Source organism: Hyaena hyaena, unplaced genomic scaffold (genome assembly GCF_003009895.1).
Source record: "Hyaena hyaena isolate Hyena2069 unplaced genomic scaffold, ASM300989v1 scaffold_308, whole genome shotgun sequence".
Taxonomy (NCBI): Eukaryota; Metazoa; Chordata; class Mammalia; order Carnivora; family Hyaenidae; genus Hyaena; species Hyaena hyaena.
The window spans coordinates 772,293-789,243 of NW_024080942.1; the positions used below are offsets into that span (position 1 = coordinate 772,293).

At 57.1% G+C, this 16,951-nt stretch overlaps 1 protein-coding gene across 4 annotated transcripts; it reads right to left on the minus strand.

The window, feature by feature from the left end:
- Positions 1-10,372: 10,372 nt before the first annotated feature.
- TNFRSF14 (TNF receptor superfamily member 14) lies at positions 10,373-15,808 on the minus strand. 4 transcript variants are annotated; one of them, XR_005531105.1, is made up of 7 exons: positions 15,643-15,800; positions 14,887-14,995; positions 14,353-14,478; positions 13,173-13,328; positions 12,085-12,269; positions 11,099-11,127; positions 10,373-10,886 (listed from the first exon to the last, which is right to left on the minus strand). XR_005531105.1 is itself a non-coding variant. In XM_039248304.1 (7 exons), exons 3-7 carry the CDS (start codon positions 13,324-13,326, stop codon positions 10,833-10,835), a joined length of 513 nt encoding a protein of 170 aa, XP_039104235.1. In that variant the 5' UTR covers positions 13,327-13,328; positions 14,353-14,478; positions 15,643-15,797; the 3' UTR covers positions 10,373-10,832. The 4 variants fall into 4 exon arrangements, 3 of the variants coding, with proteins under 3 accessions (XP_039104235.1, XP_039104236.1, XP_039104234.1); XM_039248304.1 differs by lacking the exon at positions 14,887-14,995 and adding an exon at positions 12,927-13,017 and having other exon boundaries at positions 15,643-15,797; XM_039248305.1 differs by lacking the exons at positions 10,373-10,886; positions 11,099-11,127; positions 12,085-12,269 and adding an exon at positions 12,923-13,017 and having other exon boundaries at positions 15,643-15,799.
- Between the last annotated feature and the right edge of the window lie 1,143 nt (positions 15,809-16,951).

Here is a 16,951-nt window from a genome sequence, read left to right on the forward strand (position 1 = left end):
CGCCCCCTGCGGCCTCCCATCCAGGCCGCGCCCCCAGGTCCCCGCTCCTCCGCCGGCCACGCCGCCAGGCCGACTCTCCTCAGCGTGCCCCGCCCCCAGGGCGACGTCCCTCTCCTGGCTCCGCCCCACGCCCCGCCCATGGCAGCGCGGGCCGTGCCCTGCCACTTGTTTTGCATATGCATAAGCCTGTCAGCCAATGGCGTCGCTGCGCTGGCGGCCGGGAACTCTGAGCGGTTGGACAGCGGCCTCGCGTGGCGCCTGCGCACAGAGCGGCCCCACGTGGGTGGGCTCCGCTAGGCCTGTCAGGTGCAGAGCGGAGGACGGCCGGCGGGGGTTCCCCGCCCTAGGTCCCGACTTTGGGGCCCGGGGTCTGCGGTCCGAGCTCCGACCATTTACCCTTGGTCTTATTTCAACTTTAAAATCCACGCGAATGCTTCGCTTTCTCAATTAGATATCTGCGTTGGCTTTAATCATGACCCTGGCAATGTCCTAGGAGCAAAATCTTTTAACCCCCAAACTTTGGGTAAAATGCACCTGAAAGAGGGAAGAGTAGTTTACCACGTGCTTTGGGACTTTGCCTTATTTATTGCTCACCACAGCCTTTGGCAACTGTGATCACCCGGTTTTACGGATAAGGGCCAGAGACATTGGGGTGAGAAATGAAGCCAAGCTTTAACCCGGATAATGGGGCGCGCAGATCTGTGGGCCCCAGCACTCAGCCTCGCTCCTCAGGTCCCACCGAGAGCCCCTGGGCTAGGCTGGGGACTACGGAGTCTCCCAGGTTTGGGAGAGTCGTTGAAGGCCTTACATGTGTAGTAGTGGTGTTAATCATCCTATAGACTCTTTTGTTTAGTAAGCAATCAGGTAATTGATGAGGCGCTTTTATGGCAACAAAAAATATATAGATTAATGGTTAGAGGAAATTATACATCCAGTGTGTGTCTTGTGTGTGCCCGTGAGATTTACAGATGTCAGGCTTGGCGTGGGAACAGGCAGGAATCAGATGGACTTGTCTGGTTGGTAACCCGAATGTCTCTGGTGGTCCTTGTGAATGGCCCACAGAGATTGCATACAAGCTTTATGGCAGTTTCTCTGAAGTTTACCCCAAGGTGTCCAGCTTCGGCAAACAACGAACACTTAAGGACAACCAGAAGTAGAATTTAACATCTGCAGAGATGTGTTATTGAAACCTAACTTTTCTCTCCCAAATTACCCTTATTTCCAGAGATAGCCAAGACTAATTTGTTTGTAGACCAAGTCCAATTTTAACAAACTCGGCCTGATTACTTACATAAGCTCAGCTCGAATAGCAGATTGACCAAATAAATCTTTTAAAATTTGCCTTGCTGGCGCTTTTTATGAGAAATCGCAGTTGAACTTTCAGTAGCCTCTCAAGGCCAGAAGCCATGCCAAGTGCTCGCCATCACACAGCCCTGCAATACCTGGAGAGGCGAATTCCTCTTCACGAGGTCCCCCAGACACCCTGAGGTTCCTGCACCTGCCAGGAAGTGACCCTCACTCACCTGGGGAGGCTGCTGGGAACGCCTTAAGCAGGTATCCGGTCAACATTTCTAAGGGGCCTTATAGGCTCTATGTTTCATAAAGTCAGCCTCGATTCCTTTAAACTGTCTGCTCATGTCTGAGTCTATGCATGTCTCTCCCAAATATGACTTTCCACTCAAAGCCTTGGTGACATAGCCAACATTTCCAAGGACATCCTGTTACACGAAGAACAGATTCACATTGAACTTATGTAAATTATTATAATTTCCAGGAAAGAAAGAATACTGGGAGTTTCTGAATTTCGGAGGGTTCAGGTAGAGGGAAAAATTAAATGCTTTAATTTGTCCATGGAAGAGTATTTTCTCATACTTGGTTATATTGCAGACATCTTAATAGAAGGTTCTCTCAGTCCAGAAGAGCAAACGCTGGAGAACCGGTCACATTTCAGAAAAGAGCCATAAAAACTACAGCCATCTTTTCTAGCTTATTTAGTTCCAGGTTACTAGTTTTAGTTCTGTTTGAATGCAGCTTTTTCTGCTAGTTCTGGAAATTCTTAACGGTTCCAGTTTTATGATTTTAAAGAGATCAAAAACCCGCATTTGTTTAAAAAGTCCTCTTTATGAGATGAAACTCATTTTGTAAATTGCAAAAGACTGTAATGCAATTGAGAGGGGAATTCAGTTATTTCTGTGACATAACATTTCACAATACATTAAAATGTCAGGAACTTAGGGGCGCCTGGGTGGCTTAGTCGGTTAAGCGTCCGACTTTCGCTTGGGTCATGATCTCGCGGTTCGTGGGTTCGAGCCCCGCGTCGGGCTCTGTGCTGACTGCCAGCTGAGAGCCTGGAGCCTATTTCGGAGTCTGTGTCTCCCTCTCTCTCTGACCCTCCCCTACTCACGCTGTCTCTCTCTCTCTCCTAGAAATAAATAAAAATATTTTTAAAAAATAAATAAAATGTCAGGAACTTTACATATGTATATTTGAAGTTCTAGTGTTTACACAGGCAATACAAACTGAGGTTTATCATTATTTGCTAGACAGGGCTTCCCAAATAACTTAACATACCAAGTAAACAAGCCCAGTTGGTTAAAGACTTCATTTGCAATTTAAATATTGGGGAAATTTATGTAAAACTTCAGAAAATTATAAAGCACATGCCTAGATAGAATTACAGATCATTACAAGACTTAAAACTTAATTATTTACTTAACCAAGGTGGCAATAAGAGATTCCAAAGGCAAATATGTAGGGTTGTGTAGTGGTTAGCAAAACTCCGCTCCTTCAATGTTGATGAGTTTTAGTTCTTAAGTAACCAAAGACTCAATAAAGACAAAGCCTAAAAACCTTGATTTTTCCAGGGAGACAAAAGAGAAAAAAACCGTTGGGGCACCTGGGTGGCTCAGTCGGTTAAGTGTCCAAGATCTCGCGGTTGGTGAGCTTGAGCCACGCATCACAGCTCTGTGCTGACAGCCCAGGGCCTGGAGCCTGCTTCAGATGCTGTGTCTCCCTCTCTCTCTGCCCCTCCCCTCCCCTGCTCGTGCTGTGTCTCTCTATCTCTCAAAAATAAATAAGCATCGGGGCGCCCGGGTGGCGTAGTTGGTTAAGCGTCCGACTTTTGCTCGGGTCATGATCTCGCGGTTCGTGGGTTCGAGCCCCGCGTCGGGCTCTGTGCTGACTGCCAGCTCAGAGCCTGGAGCCTGTTTCAGTCTGTGACTCCCTCTCTCTCTGACCCTCCCCTGCTCACGCTGTCTCTCTCTAACTCTCCTAGAAATAAATAAAACATTAAAAAAAAAAAAGAAAAAAAATAAATAAGCATCAAAGTATATATCCTTTAAAAACTGGGCCCTTGGGTGGCTCAGTCAGTTAAGCCTCTGACTTCGGCTCAGGTCATGATCTCACAGTTCGTGGGTTCGAGCCCCGCATCCGGCTCCGTGCTGACAGCCAGCTCAGAGCCTGGAGCCTGTTTCAGGTTCTGTGTCTCCCTCTCTCTCTGACCCTCCCGTGCTCACGCTGTAACTCTCTCTCTCTCTCTCTCTCTCAGAAATAAATAAAACATTAAAAAATATTTTTTAAAGAAATGTAGAATTTTAACCTTATACCAGTGTACTTTTTAAAAAATATTTATTTATTTTGAGAGAGAGAGGGAGAGAGCCCAAGTGGGGGAGGGGCAAAGAGAGAGAGGGCAAGAGAATCTCCAGCAGGCTGCACGCTATCAGCACAAAGCCCGATGAGGGGTTTGATCCCATGAACTGTGAGATCATCTGAGCTGAAATCAAGAGTTGGACACTTAACCGGCTGAGCCACCCAGGCACCCCATACCAGTATATTTTTAAAATATATTTAGGGGGCCGCCTGGGTGGCTCAGTCAGTTAAGCGTCCGACTTCAGCTCAGGTCATGATCTCGAGGTTTATGGGTTCGAGCCCCCCCATCGGGCTCTATGCTGACAGCTCTGAGCCTGGAGCCTGTTTCCGATCTGTGTCACCACCCCCCCACCCGACCCTCACCTGCTCACGCTCTCTCTCTCTCCCTCTCTCTCAGAAATAAATAAAACATTAAAATATTAATTAATTAAATAAATTAAATAAATTTAGGGGCAAAATCACGCATCATTTCAAGTAATTCCTTTGCTAACAAACTGCAACAGAGAGAACACGAGCTTATTTGATCTTCAATAAACCTGGGTAGAAAAACTTTCATATTTTTGTTAATAACTCTGAAGATACCTCTATCATAATTGAACCGACACATTAGTGGAAATGCCAAATATGTTCCACCTGAGTCCACCTAAAACTCTATCAGTTTGTTCTCCACTGTCAACTTTTACCTGGGGCCCCGGGAACCCTGGATGTGCGCTGCTTAAGCCCAAGGGGGTGCCCTTTGCTCCTCGGCATTGAGGAGGACGAGCTGGTGGCACCGGATGCCCCAGGTCGGCGCTGGAGCCCGTTAAGCAGGTCCCACCCAAGGTGGTGCTGAAACTGGAAGGGGGAGGGGCCGCGGAAGAGGTGGGGGGCAGGGAAGCCCGAAGTTGAGAAAAGCCCAGAGGGCAGAGAAGGAGCTCCCCGGGTCCTAAAGCCCGTCATCTCAGACTGATGAGCACCTGCAGAGTTTTTCTCCCCCACGAACAAGCGAAAATGGGCAGTCGTGTGGGGCCAGAGAAGGCAGGGAGCTTCCCTGAAACCAAAGGCATTTCAGCAGCTGCTCGGGAATATTCCTTAAACTCAAGCCCCTAGGTAGACTAGCCAGAGCCGATGGGCTCCAGCTGCCAAACTCAGGAACCCTGGGAATGAAGGAGGGAGAGGCCCCCACATGCAGCTAGAGAAGCCCAGACTGACTGAGCCACCCAGGTGCCCCAGAAATAAGAACCCATATAAACAGGGGCACCTATTTAAACACACACACACATACACACCATATACATAAAATCAGAAACCCACTTGGGCACAGTAAGAGGCCTTTGACCACCCCCACCCCCACCCCCGCCAAGGTGGCCATAACATTGGGTTTGACTGTACTGTCACTATTCCTTGGAATATACTTGGGGATAAAACTCACGATATGACACACTACCAAACCATGTAGAAAAATGTCCAAGATCTCAGGTAAGGAGCTCTCTCTGATACCCCCTCCATTAGTACAAGGGACCAAAAGTTGCAACCCCAAATCCTGTCAAATCCTTCCATTCCAAAGCCCCTACCGCACCCTAATTCAGCTTGCAATCGTTTCCGAAGGTGGACCTCCACCCCTGTTCCATAGAAATGGAAGGAGGGATTGACCATGGAATCCATGGAGTCCAATCCATGGAGTCCATGTTGCTATACTACCCTTTTAACTTACTGGTTAACAACTTCTGTGTAGCCCTGCACGGAGGCATGTGACAAGTAAGATTTACAGTCTGTCGGGAAGAGCAGTGAGAGTGTCAGCGTCCCCTTCACCAGGGACGGCCTGTTTCCTCCGGCAACCCGAGCTATGCACACCGGGCCTGTTGAGACAATCATCCAATAGATCAGATGGGAGTTGATCACCCTGGTCACTGGCCAAACACAGTCTGCAAGAGGCCCTTAGATCAAGGTCCTGATTTAGGGCCATTCAGGGCTGGACAGAGGGAGCCTCAGACCACTTGGCCCGTTTCCTGCAGAAGACATCTGGCTGATAAGTGGTACTGGAGCTTCACCCCCAGGTGACATCTCCCGCAAGGTATGGCACAGGTTCCTGGTGTCAAAGTGACGGAGGCGTCCCTCAGGCAAAATCACTATGATCACCAGGCAGCCGAAGAGGCCCCATAGGAGGGATGCCAGCGTCTCCCCTGTCCCCGACACATTCTAGACTGGAAAATGGGTGTCTGCATATGGACCAAAAATTGTGCCTTGCCTTGCCTTTCCGTGTAGGCCGTGCCATTTTTAACACATGGAAAACACCAGGAAAGTTTTGTAAGGGGAAATTATCCAATTTTGTAATTTCAGTAGTCAGTAGGGGACACTGATGAAAAAATAGTGAAGATAGAAATCCTTCACAGTCTAAGCAACATTCCAGCACGTGTAGCCTTTTACAGCTAACTTCTCTAGGGAACCAACCCCTGTTGGGCTTTAATTCAGTTGGGTACTGGTTTTGGCCGGCTCTGAGCCAAAATCTGGCCACCAGAAATGGCTAGACCAGACCGGAGAGCATCATGTTAGATCGTCCAATGAGGAGGAAACCTCACATGTCTTTAAGATTAGCAGCCACCCTGGGGACTTAGGTGGCTGTCTTGTGCCCAAAAGACAATTATGTATAAGAATAGGAATAAAGAGGGGCGCCTGGGTGGCTCAGTCGGTTAAGCATCTGACTCTGGATTTCAGCTAAGGTCGTGATTTCACAGTTCATGAGTCTCAGCCCCAATTTCTCTCAGCCCCTCCTGGCTTGCTCTCTCTCTCTCTCTCAAAGAATAAATAAACATTAAAAAAAGAAAAAAAATAGGAATAAAGAGAGGGCATCAAGTTTCTGGGTCTTATTACCATTCCGGCCAGGGTACTAACTTCCAGCTAAAAGGCAGGCTTCCTCCTCCCCGTAGAGCAGCCATGGGCCAGAGGAGTGCAGCCTGAGCAGCTAACACGGAAGTGTTCCAATAAGACCAAACTCCCTGAAAAGCTCCTGAAAAAAGTAAAGGGCGAGAGAGGAAGTACTCACCAAGTTTGCCCCGAGGCTCAGAATCCAGATGAAAAGACTCAGAGCTCCACGTAAGGGCACCAAAATGATATTGAAGGGGGGTTCATGAGTGAATGGCCAAGAAAGAATTTTTGAGACAGTTTTTTGGTGCAAAAAAAGGTGATTCTATTATAGCACAGGGACAGGAGCCATGCGTGGGCAGAGAAAGAGCTGCTCTGGGATTGTGAGGAGTGAAGGACTATACGCTGTTTAATTAGTGGGGGTTATGGACAGTGTAAGTGTCTAGGGAGTTCGGAAGCAAGGCTTTCAGGACCTTGAGGGGCTAGCTGCCGTTAAATAAGGTTTCCCATTGTCTGTAATACAACATAAACATTAAGGCACCAATGCACCATGGGGTCCTGAGGAAGGTCACCCTCTGCACCCTCTGGGGTCTGCCAGTGGGCGGCAAGCTGTAAGGAGAGTTTAATTTAAGCTACATTTCTCTTGCCTTCGTTTCCCTCATCAGCATAGGTTAGTCCTTCTTTTTCTTGCTGGTTGTTTTATTCCTGTGAAATATATATTTTTTTCATTATTTGAATTTCTACTCTGTTTTACAGGTTCGCATCCAGGCCTTGTTGATTAGATCCAGTTGTCTTAAACAACAATAAAACGGCCAGTTACTTTATCAGCAAATACCGCGTAGACTGTTCAAAGCGCTACTGGAAAAACAGGGTGAAGCATAGTGGCTTCTCATTGGCTGGGCCGCGACTGCTTCTCATTGGCTGAGCTGTGAGAGTCTCTCATTGGCTAGGCTGTGACACTGCTTCTCATTGGCTAGACTGCGGCTGTTCCTCATTGGCGGGACGGTGAGAGTCTCTCATTGGCGGGACTGTTGCCGGGTCAGAGGACGCGCTCCCTCCTCCGGGTGAGGCGTGAAGAGGTAGCCTCCTCCGGAGGGTCGGCGCGCCCTGCGGGGTCTGCAGGTAGCCGCCCCTCCCTGCCCCTCCTGGCCTGTGGGCTGCGGACAGGCCCGGGCAGGCGGCTGGCAGGCGGCCACGACCCCTGCCTGCTTCCCGGGCGCCGCCCTGAGCGGCTCCTGAGGTGCCGACGGCGCGGGGGCCGCGCCTGCCTCCCACGCAGCGGTGCTGGCCGCTCGCCCCCGCCCTGGGTCCCGGGGAGTCCGGGGGCGCCACCGCCAGGGCACGTGTCCGCTGTCCGCCACAGCTGGACCTGGAGCCCTGCGAGATGCGTGAAGACTGCTTGCGGGCCTGGTAAGACCTCCTGATCCGCGTCCAGGACGCCCGCCGAGACCCGGACGGGTCTCCTGCCCCCTGGCCTCTGGGCAGGAGGCGCCCCGTGGGTCACAGTGCCGCGTTCACAGGGAGCCCCCTCCCCCACCCCTGGGCACCAGGACCCCTGCGCCTCAGAACCAAGCTGCCCGATGAGAGCACACTCACCGGGGACGCCGGGTGGTACCCCTCCCCGCCCCCCAGCACTGGAAACCAGCCCAAGTGGAGCCCCTTGTGCCCCGGAGGGAAGCATGGGGCCGGTGAAGGGAGGCGCAGGAAATGAGCCAAGGGCGGGGGGAGCCGTCGGGGAGGGCGCTGCCATGGGAGCCAGAGGTCCCTGGAAGAGAGCGGTCAGGGAAGGGCTCGGGGCTCAGCCAGGGACCGAGAGAGAGCAGGGGTGGGGGGACATGGGGGGGGATAGAGGGAGGTATGGACCCTGGTTCCCCAAGGTTGGGGTGCAGCTCCAGCATTTGGGCTCCTACAAGGAGATGCCTGCCCTGCCCCCACCCCCACCAGCTCAGCTGCAGAGAAAGGACCCACCAGGCCAGCGAGGCGCTCTGAGCCCTGCTGGCCAGAGGGAAGGGCACTGCTGGCAGAAAACAGCTGCTCACCGATGGACCCAGGGCCGCTGGCCTGGGTGGCCCTGCTCCAACCCCTCCAGACACTGGGCCCGAGGGAGGGGCTGAGGAGCTAGAGGTGGAGGCAGAAACAGACACAGGGGTGAAGTGGTCACAGGGGTGGGGCTTGCAGGGGGGGGGGCACTGTGGGGAGGGGCTCGCAAGGCCTGGGAGGTGGCCTGGTGATGCTGTGTGTGGAGTCCCTCTGAGCGGGGACCAGCCTGTCCTGACCTGTCCCGTGGCTTCCCTCTGGAAACCTCTAACTCATTCAACCCCCAGACTGGCAAAGTGGGGGCCGCTCTCAGGAGCACAAAATAAACACATTGGTTAAAGAAACCATGACTGCCACTGCCTGTGTCCCCCTGTAGTCATGAGCTCCTGGCTGAGGCTCTGGGCTGGTCTCTGGGATCCTATGGGCATCTTCTCCATGGCCGTGTTTCTTAAAAAAAAAAAATAGGTGCCTAATAGAATTGGGCCAAAAAAAAAGGCTAAGATGGCCCAGTGAAGGGTGGAAGCCTGTCCATCGCATGCACTGTCTGTAAAGATGTGCTCTGGGAGATGTTACACTTGAGTTCTGTGCTGCTTTCGAAGGTTACGCCATGTGCCTGTGATGTGCACGCATCTCACTCCAGAACTGGCACCCCACTAGTGCATCAGGTGGAATTTGCGGGGCTCCTGGGCATGCTTGGCTGTCATCCTGCACAGGCGAGCCCGAGGGCACCCCGAGCCCAGCCCTGGCGCACCCCACCTTTCTGCTGATCCTCGCGGCCCACCACCCACCTGGTGCCGTTTAGATGCTGGGATGAGGCACTATGTTCTGGTGGCCCCCGTGGCTGTGGGCAGACAGGAAAGTGACCTGTGTGGACTTGAATGGAACCCTCAGCGGGGACTTTCTGGGGGTGCTTTGGGCTGATGTACACCGAGCGCCCGCATGGGAACGTTCAAAGGGAAGTTTCACGGTGACCCTGTGCCTGGATGGAGACCCCTTCCCAAGGCCCCGGCCTGGGGCCCGCCCTTCTAGGAGTGGCCTGGTGGGCTTGCGGGAGAATGCTTCCGGAGCTGGTGTGGGGCTCTGCAGGCATCCTCGTCTCCGGGCTGAGGATTCTCGGGACACGGAGCAGGGACTGTGCGTCAGAAAGGAGTCAAGTAGCATCTTGTCGGGCAAATCTGGGACGTGTGCCTCAAAATAATGACAGTCTTGTGTCGGAGCCCGTGTAGGAAGCACTGGAGCCGTGGACAGCGTTGCACCGCAGAGGCTGACTCAGTAGTGTGAGTGGGGGGAGGCACGTCCCCGACTGGAAACCCTCACAGTCGCCTTTCAAGCAAAAATCAGCAGGGGCGCCTGGGCGGCTCAGCCAGTTAAGTGGCCAACTTCCAACTCAGATCATGATGTCGAGGTTGGTGAGTTCAGGCTCCCAGGTATGCTCTGTGCTGACGGCCTGGACCCTGCTTGGGATCCTGTCTCCCTCTGTCTCTGCCCCTCCCCTGCTTGTGTTCTATCTCTCTCTCAAAAATAAATAAACATTAAAAAAAATTTTAGGAGCGCCTGGGTAGCTCAGTTAGTTAATCATCCGACTTTGGCTCAGGTCATGATCCCACCAGCCTCGCGTTGGGCTCTGTACTGACAGCTCGGAGCCTGAACCTGCTTTGGATTCTCGGTCTCCCTCTCTTTCTGACCCTCCCCCGTGCACGCTCTCTCTCTCTCAAATAAATAAACATTAAAAAAATTTTTAAGAAAAAAATGTTTAAGTCACCAGTGAGTGAGGGTTTTGGAAGAAACAGGGTATTTACACACTCTCAAAACCTCTTTTCACAATACACTTTTTAAAAACGACAAATTAAAAATCGATTTTGTCTTTATTAAGAAAACAACCCCAATTTAAAAATCACTCCCAAACGTGACCGTCATTCATATCCTCATTCATATCGCGCCACCTTTGCGTCCAGTGTCACCCCAGCGGTGAGGCAGGTGCGGGCAGGTCCGTCCTGCAGGTGAGCAAGCTGACGCTCAGAGGCCTGGGAGTGAGCGGCTTGGAGCCAAGCACGGCCGAGTCCTCACAGGGCTGGGTCTACACGTGGGTACCACAGAAGTGGAGGGCGCATCTGAGTCCCTCAAGAAATGGATGGGGGGCGTGCGGGGTCCCGGAGCCCCCTGAGCAGCGGCCATCATCCCTTGGCTGGGTGGAGTCTGAAGCGAGCCGAGAGGGGGCCCCCAGTCTGCCCCTGGGGCCTGGCAGCTCGGAGCAGGCACAGCCGACATCCGTCTCCTAGACCTCCGGATCGGAGGGTTGCTCCTTCTCAGGAAACGAACGCCGTCTCCTCCGTAGCCACCGTGGTGACGTCCGGCGGGGCCTGGATGGACACAGCACGCCCTTCCATGTCCAGATGGGGACTGCACTGGGCCCGGCCTGTGGGCCACGCGGCAGTCGGGGTCACCTGGCTTTCTAAGACGAGGCGTCGGCTCGGCCTTACGCTGAGGATCCGGCCCCTCGGAGAAATGGAGCCCCACCCCCCCCAGCAGCACGGCCTCCAGGGTTGGAGGGGGAGGGGACGATGTGTAATACCTGTAAGGGTCTTTCCTTGGTGGCTTCGCCTGCAAGACAGAGACCCTGTGTCACGTGGGACCCTCTCAGCACTGCGGGTTGGGAGGACCCGAGCTCCCGACTTCTCTCTGTGTGAGAGGACTTCTCTTCCCTGAGAGAGGACCCTCTGGAAAACTGGCCAGACCCGTGTGGATTTGTCCACCAGGGGGCCCCAGGCACGTGCCAACAGGAGGACAACTCCTGCCCGAGTCTCCAGCTACCAAACCCTGGCCCTGGCCCACCCCAATGCGATGGTCACCCCAGGAAAGGGGGTGGACGCAGGGGAGGGTCCCTCAGGGAACGGGTGCCCCAGGGTCGGGTGAAACAACATTGGCCCACTCAGAGCCCGGGACCCCGAGACCTGCCTGCAACCTGGGGGCCCTCGGGTGAGGCCCCAGCACGGACTAACTGACAGCAGCCCGAGAAGGCGGCTCACCTCCCCCCTGGGGCTCTGCTGAGGGCCTGCTCCCTGCTGGGAGCCCAGAGCCGGGTCTGCGGAGCCAGGGCCTGGCCCCGGATGCGGAGCTCACAGCAGGGCAGACAAGCGGACAGGGACCGAGTGAGTGAGGGGGGACACGTGGCCTCTTGAGGGGACTCAGCCCTGCCCACGGCTGACCCTCCAACCCATGCTTCCGCCATCCGTCTTCGGCCTGCCCTGTGGCTCCTCTGCCCCACGGGGCAGACAGGGACTCGGAGCCCAGGGTGGTGAGCGGGCAAGAGGTGGGGCCGGCAGGGGATCCTGGAACAGGGGGGCCCGCCCTGCTGGCCCTCCAAGCCCCCCAAGATCCCATGACATCAGGAGTCGAACTCACATCCCTGAGCCGACAGCAGCCCCCCTCACGCCCCCGCTCCCGCCTAGGGGAGAAGCTCCTGCAGGCGCCTCCCTCCACTCGCGGAAAGGTGGGGAGGGGCTTGCAGATGCACCTGCCGGGCCCTGAGCCTTGATGAGACCACGCCCCATTGCTCACCGGGTGACCGTCTGTTTTTCATCCTTTTCATCCGTATCCAGGTGACCGCGACTGGGACTATTATGCCAACCAGCAGAAGCATGGGAATGATTATGGTCAGAGGAGAAGGAGAGTGCGAGGCGGAGCACGTGACATCGGAGCTGCTGGTCCCGGGGTTTACAAGGCTCTGGAAAGAGCTATTGCACCTGGGAGAGAGCAGTGTGGGGGCCTGATGCTCACTCGGGCCCGGGGTGGGGGGTCCCCGAGGCGCCGCCCCGTGACAAGGTGCTCTGGCGGCTCTGGGTGTGAACTCAGGTCCCTCTGCCTTCCCAGGCCGCACTGCTATGGGGAGACAGGCTGGGGGACAGGGACGGGGAGAGGACAGTGACTGCAGGGGAGGCAGCAGGACGGCAGGGTGGCACCGGCCAGCAGCACACGTGGTCCCCCCAGCCCCCCCCAGGGACACTCCGAGTGCCCGGGTTAGCGCCGGGCTTCAGGGATGGCTGCAGGAGTGGGGCCCTCACGCTGAGAACCCCCCTGACTCCACATTCGCTGGGAGGCCCCCACAGCCCTGATAGCTGGGGACACCCCAGGACCACAGGGGACTGGGAATCTGGCGGCAGCAGCCCCCCCAGACCAGCCCCAGGGAAGAAGGTCCACCCGTGGCATCCGGGAAGCTCATGTCCACGGGCTTTCAGTTCTCGGCTAATGTGATGGGGGGTGTGAGCCCCAGAGTCCCAGCAGGGGCTGTCCTGGGGGCTGGAGCGTGATGGGGAACAGTGGGGGGGGGGCTTATCTGCCAGGAGAGCACAGACGAGCCCCTCTCGGGGACACGGGGCTGAGACCACCCCAAGGTCACCTACTTGGTCCAGGGCTGGCACTGCTCCAGGGCCCCGTTGGGCGAGAAGGTCCCCGGAGGGCAGTCCTCACACACTGTGTCCTGCCACTGAGTGCCTGAGAAACGACAGGCCGGGCAGGGAGGGTGCAGGGGCTGGACCCAGGGGCTCAGCCGGGCTTCCCCGCCACGGGCTTGGGTCTGGGGGCTGCCTCTGAGAGGGTTCTGTCTCCTAGAGGGTCGGGAGGCTGGCTCCCCACCGTAGGCTGCTCACCTCTCTCCCGCACCCTCTGGCCGGGTCTGCAGGCCGTGTGGGGACGGCACTCCGCACAGTCACCCCTCGACTCGCTGACGCAGAAGTGGCCCTGGCCACAGATGCACGCGGTGTTGTTTTTTGTGGAGCACTTCTGCCTGGTCACCAGGCCCATGGCTGGGACCCAAGAGAGGAGCGAAGAGCAGCTGCGGTGGGCAGTGCTGAGCGCCCCGTCCCGGGAGGAGCCCCCGTCCCGGGAGGAGGCCTGGACAGCACAGCAGGCCTGAGGGCTCTGCCTGGGGACGGGTCGGTGCCAGGCGCCCCCAGCCCGGCTGTGCAGCCTGCTGCATGTGGGCCCCGCTCAGCCCAAACCCAGCACCAACCGGGGCACCGGCCTGGCCTGGTGGTGAAGCAGAGATTGGTCCCTGCGAGGCCCACACAGGAAGTAGGAACCACAGTCAGCCGTGGGGCAGCCCCAGGGGGCAGGCCCCAGCCCGACCCACACACACCTGAAGACCCCGCCCCTCAGGCAGTCAATCAGGCTAGTCAGATGGCAGCACCCTCCCGCCGCTGGCACTGGGGGTGGGGTAGCGCTGGGCCCCTGAGCCCCCACTGAGGGGCAGCCCCGTGGGCCGTCTGCACCCCAACCTCAGCCTGATAAGACAGGGGTCTGTGGGTGAGCCCAAGGCTCGCAGCCCCTGACCCCACCTGGCTGGACCCGAATGCATTCCAGCCTCCCGGAATTTCCTCCCAGAGTCCCTCCACCCCAGACCACCCGGCAGGAAGAAGGTGAGGGTCGGAGCGCTGAGCCATGAGTAGGGGTCCCCAGAGGTGTGGTGTGGAGGCTGGGGGGGTCCCCAGAACCTGCATACTGCGGGTGAACGAGGTCCAGCCCCTCAGGACCAGTGAGCTGGGGAAGCAGTCCGGGACCCGTGGCTCCGTCAGGGCTGGCCCCAGGCACCGGTGTCCATATGACCGACGGGGTCCCTGAGTTCTGGAAGGCCCGACTAACGGGGTTACAAAGGCACTGGCCCCGCTCTGGGAAGGGACAGGTGTGGACAGGCCCAAGGCTCCCTGAAGGATTCGCCTGCAAGCGTCTGCCCCGGAGGCGGGGTGGGCCTGGCCCAGCGCCTGGTCCTGGGCATGTGGGCACGCCCCCCACAGCAGGATATGGGAGGCAGGTTGGGGCCAGTGTTCTCACCTGGGTCACACACGCGGCACTGCAGACACTCACTCAGGCCATTGAAGTGGGCAGTGTAGGTCCCCGGGTCACAGGGAACACACAGCGTGCCGGTCACCTCCCCGCAAGCCTCCTTTACCCGGAAACCTGCACCCAGAGCCCCGTGTCACTCTGGCCTGGGGAGGGCCCTGCGGGGGCGCACCCGTCCTGACACCTGGAAGCCCCCAGCAGGTGTGACCTCACCCCAAGAACCGAAGGGCACCTGAGCTGCTTCCCATGCCACACAGGGTGCCCTGCTGCCTCTCACCAGTGAGCCTGCTCTGGGGGAGTGGGAACGTTCTGGAAGGAGGTGGGGGCCTCCTGGTGCGTGTGGGCATGACTGCCCTAGTGCTGGCTCTGGGCCCCAGCTCCTGGCCTTGAATGGAATGACTGGGTCCCCCAGGCCACATCCCTGGGCAGCGTGGCTGGGAGGGTCTGGGGGCAGGCAGAGTCGAAGAGGGGCTGAGGGGGCGCCCCCGCCCCTGCCTGTGCCCCTGCCCCCAGGCCTGCACGTACCTGGGCCGCACTTTGGGCAGCACTCGGCCCCTACCGGATACTCCTCCTCTTTGCACTGAGCCACAGCCAGGGAGCAGCGCAGGGGCCCCAGGAGGAGGAGGTACAGGGTCTGTGGAGACAGGGCACGGCTGGGGCAGGGGGCGGGGCTGCCAGAGCTCCCCCCTGTGAAACGTGGGGGCGCAGCCCTTGGGGAACCGCAGGGACCGCCCTGAGCAGTCACAGGCCCCGCGGGGGAGGCAGGCGGCTCCGGCCGGAGGTGAGGGTGAGAAGGGGGGGGGGGCTGGTCCCGGGGCTGACTCCACCCACAGTCTCGGCGGGGGGTGGGGGTGGGGTTGCTCCTGGCCGGCAGCCAGCCCGGTGGAGTCCCGGATCCCGCCCTCTCTGCACAAACAAGGACTTTGTCAAGAGGCACCAGACTGCGGGCCTTGGGTGGGGAGGGTTCTGGTTGCTGGAATCCTGCTTTCTGGGAGCAGCGCCCTCCAGTGGGGGGGGGGGGGCTGGCCCTCCCGCCAAGGAGAGGGAAGGGGGGAAGGAGGACGGAGAGGAACATGCCGCTGCTGGGGGTACGGCTTCCTGCCAATCTGCTCCAGAAACCTGTGGTCGCAGAGGGCTGGGTGCCGGGGGTCTGAGTCAGCCCAAGAGCGAGGGCAGCTGGGAAGTGGCTTCGGGCCAGGGCAGGTGGAGGGAGAGGACTGGGAAACGCCCGCGCGAGCACACACGCACACGCACACACACACACAGGCTCAGAGGACTCACCAGGCTCATGTCATCAGCCTCGGGTGCCGGGGTCCAGGGGGGCGGCCCCCAGCCTCAGAGAGGCTCCATGTTCCCCCTCAGGACCCCTCATTCCCCAGCTGCCAGCTCGGCCCAGGACCCCGGACAGCAGATCCGACTTGCACTCACGCACTCTGGCGGAACCAGCCGTTTCGAAAGTAAAAGAGTCTTGTTTCTGTGGGCCAATGAGGAGGCAGCGTATATCATGAAAGTTTCCTCACAACGGCCCCTGGCCCAGTGGCCAGGCTGGAGTGGGGTGCAGGAGACAGGAGGCGGCTAAGCAGGGTGACGAGGTTTTTGGGGTGACAGTGGGGGTTGCAGGGTCCAGAGGTGACCACCAACAAAGTGCAAAAAGGCAATTTTATTAAAGCGCAGGGGCAAGACCATGAGGAGACATTGGTTAAATACTATGGGGTTGGGGGAGGTAGAGTTCGGGGGAAGTTTCCAGCGAGACTGTCATATGCTGAAGAGTCCCAGGGTCCTGGCTGTGGTCGAGCTAAGGTGGTTTTCCCTCTAGCAAAGCCTGAGCAGTAAGACAGTAGGGAGTTCCTGGAGAAGCATTTTCCTCTGCGACCTTGACTTGGTCCCAGCAGCAGGCCCGGGAGGCTGTCCTTTAAGGTCATGATCTCACCTTTCCCGAGTTCCAGAGTTCAAGCCCTGCTCTGTGCTGACAGCTCGGAGCCTGGAGCTGCTTCCGATTCTGTGTCTCCCTCTCTCCCTGCCCCTCCCCTGCTCTGTCTGTCTCTCAAAAATAAATCAACATTAAAAAAAATATAAAGAATTTGTCCATGGGCTTCAGGTTACAAGGAAATTTAGTTCTGCCCTTTCCTTCTGCCTTTGTCCCCACACCTGGGGGCGGTGGAGACTCAGGTCCCAAAGGACTGTAAGCTCTCAGTTAACCCTTTGTTGGCCCCTTTGATGGGCACCAGGAGTGGAGGGGAATATCGCACACGTCCCACCTGGGGGGGGTTCGGCCTGTCAGCTTGCCTCGTGCTCCCTCATCAAGAGCAGAAGTGCAGGGAGGCGGGGGGGGGGGGGGGGGTGTGTAAAGGCAGGGGGCGGAGCCTTGGTGCAACTCCTCCTGCACACTCCTTGCACCCTAAGTCCTGGACTCCCATCCCCCCATCCCCCCCCACCCTCCAGGCCCATTAGCGCCTCCCTGGAGTTTCCTCCTCCAGGGGTGGGCGCCCTCCCCCACAACGCCCACCAGCCCAGGGAGCTGGCACGCCCCTTCCCTGCAGCAGCAGCACCGAGGCCACAGGTTTTCTGTTCCGTGTCTCAGCTTCTGCTG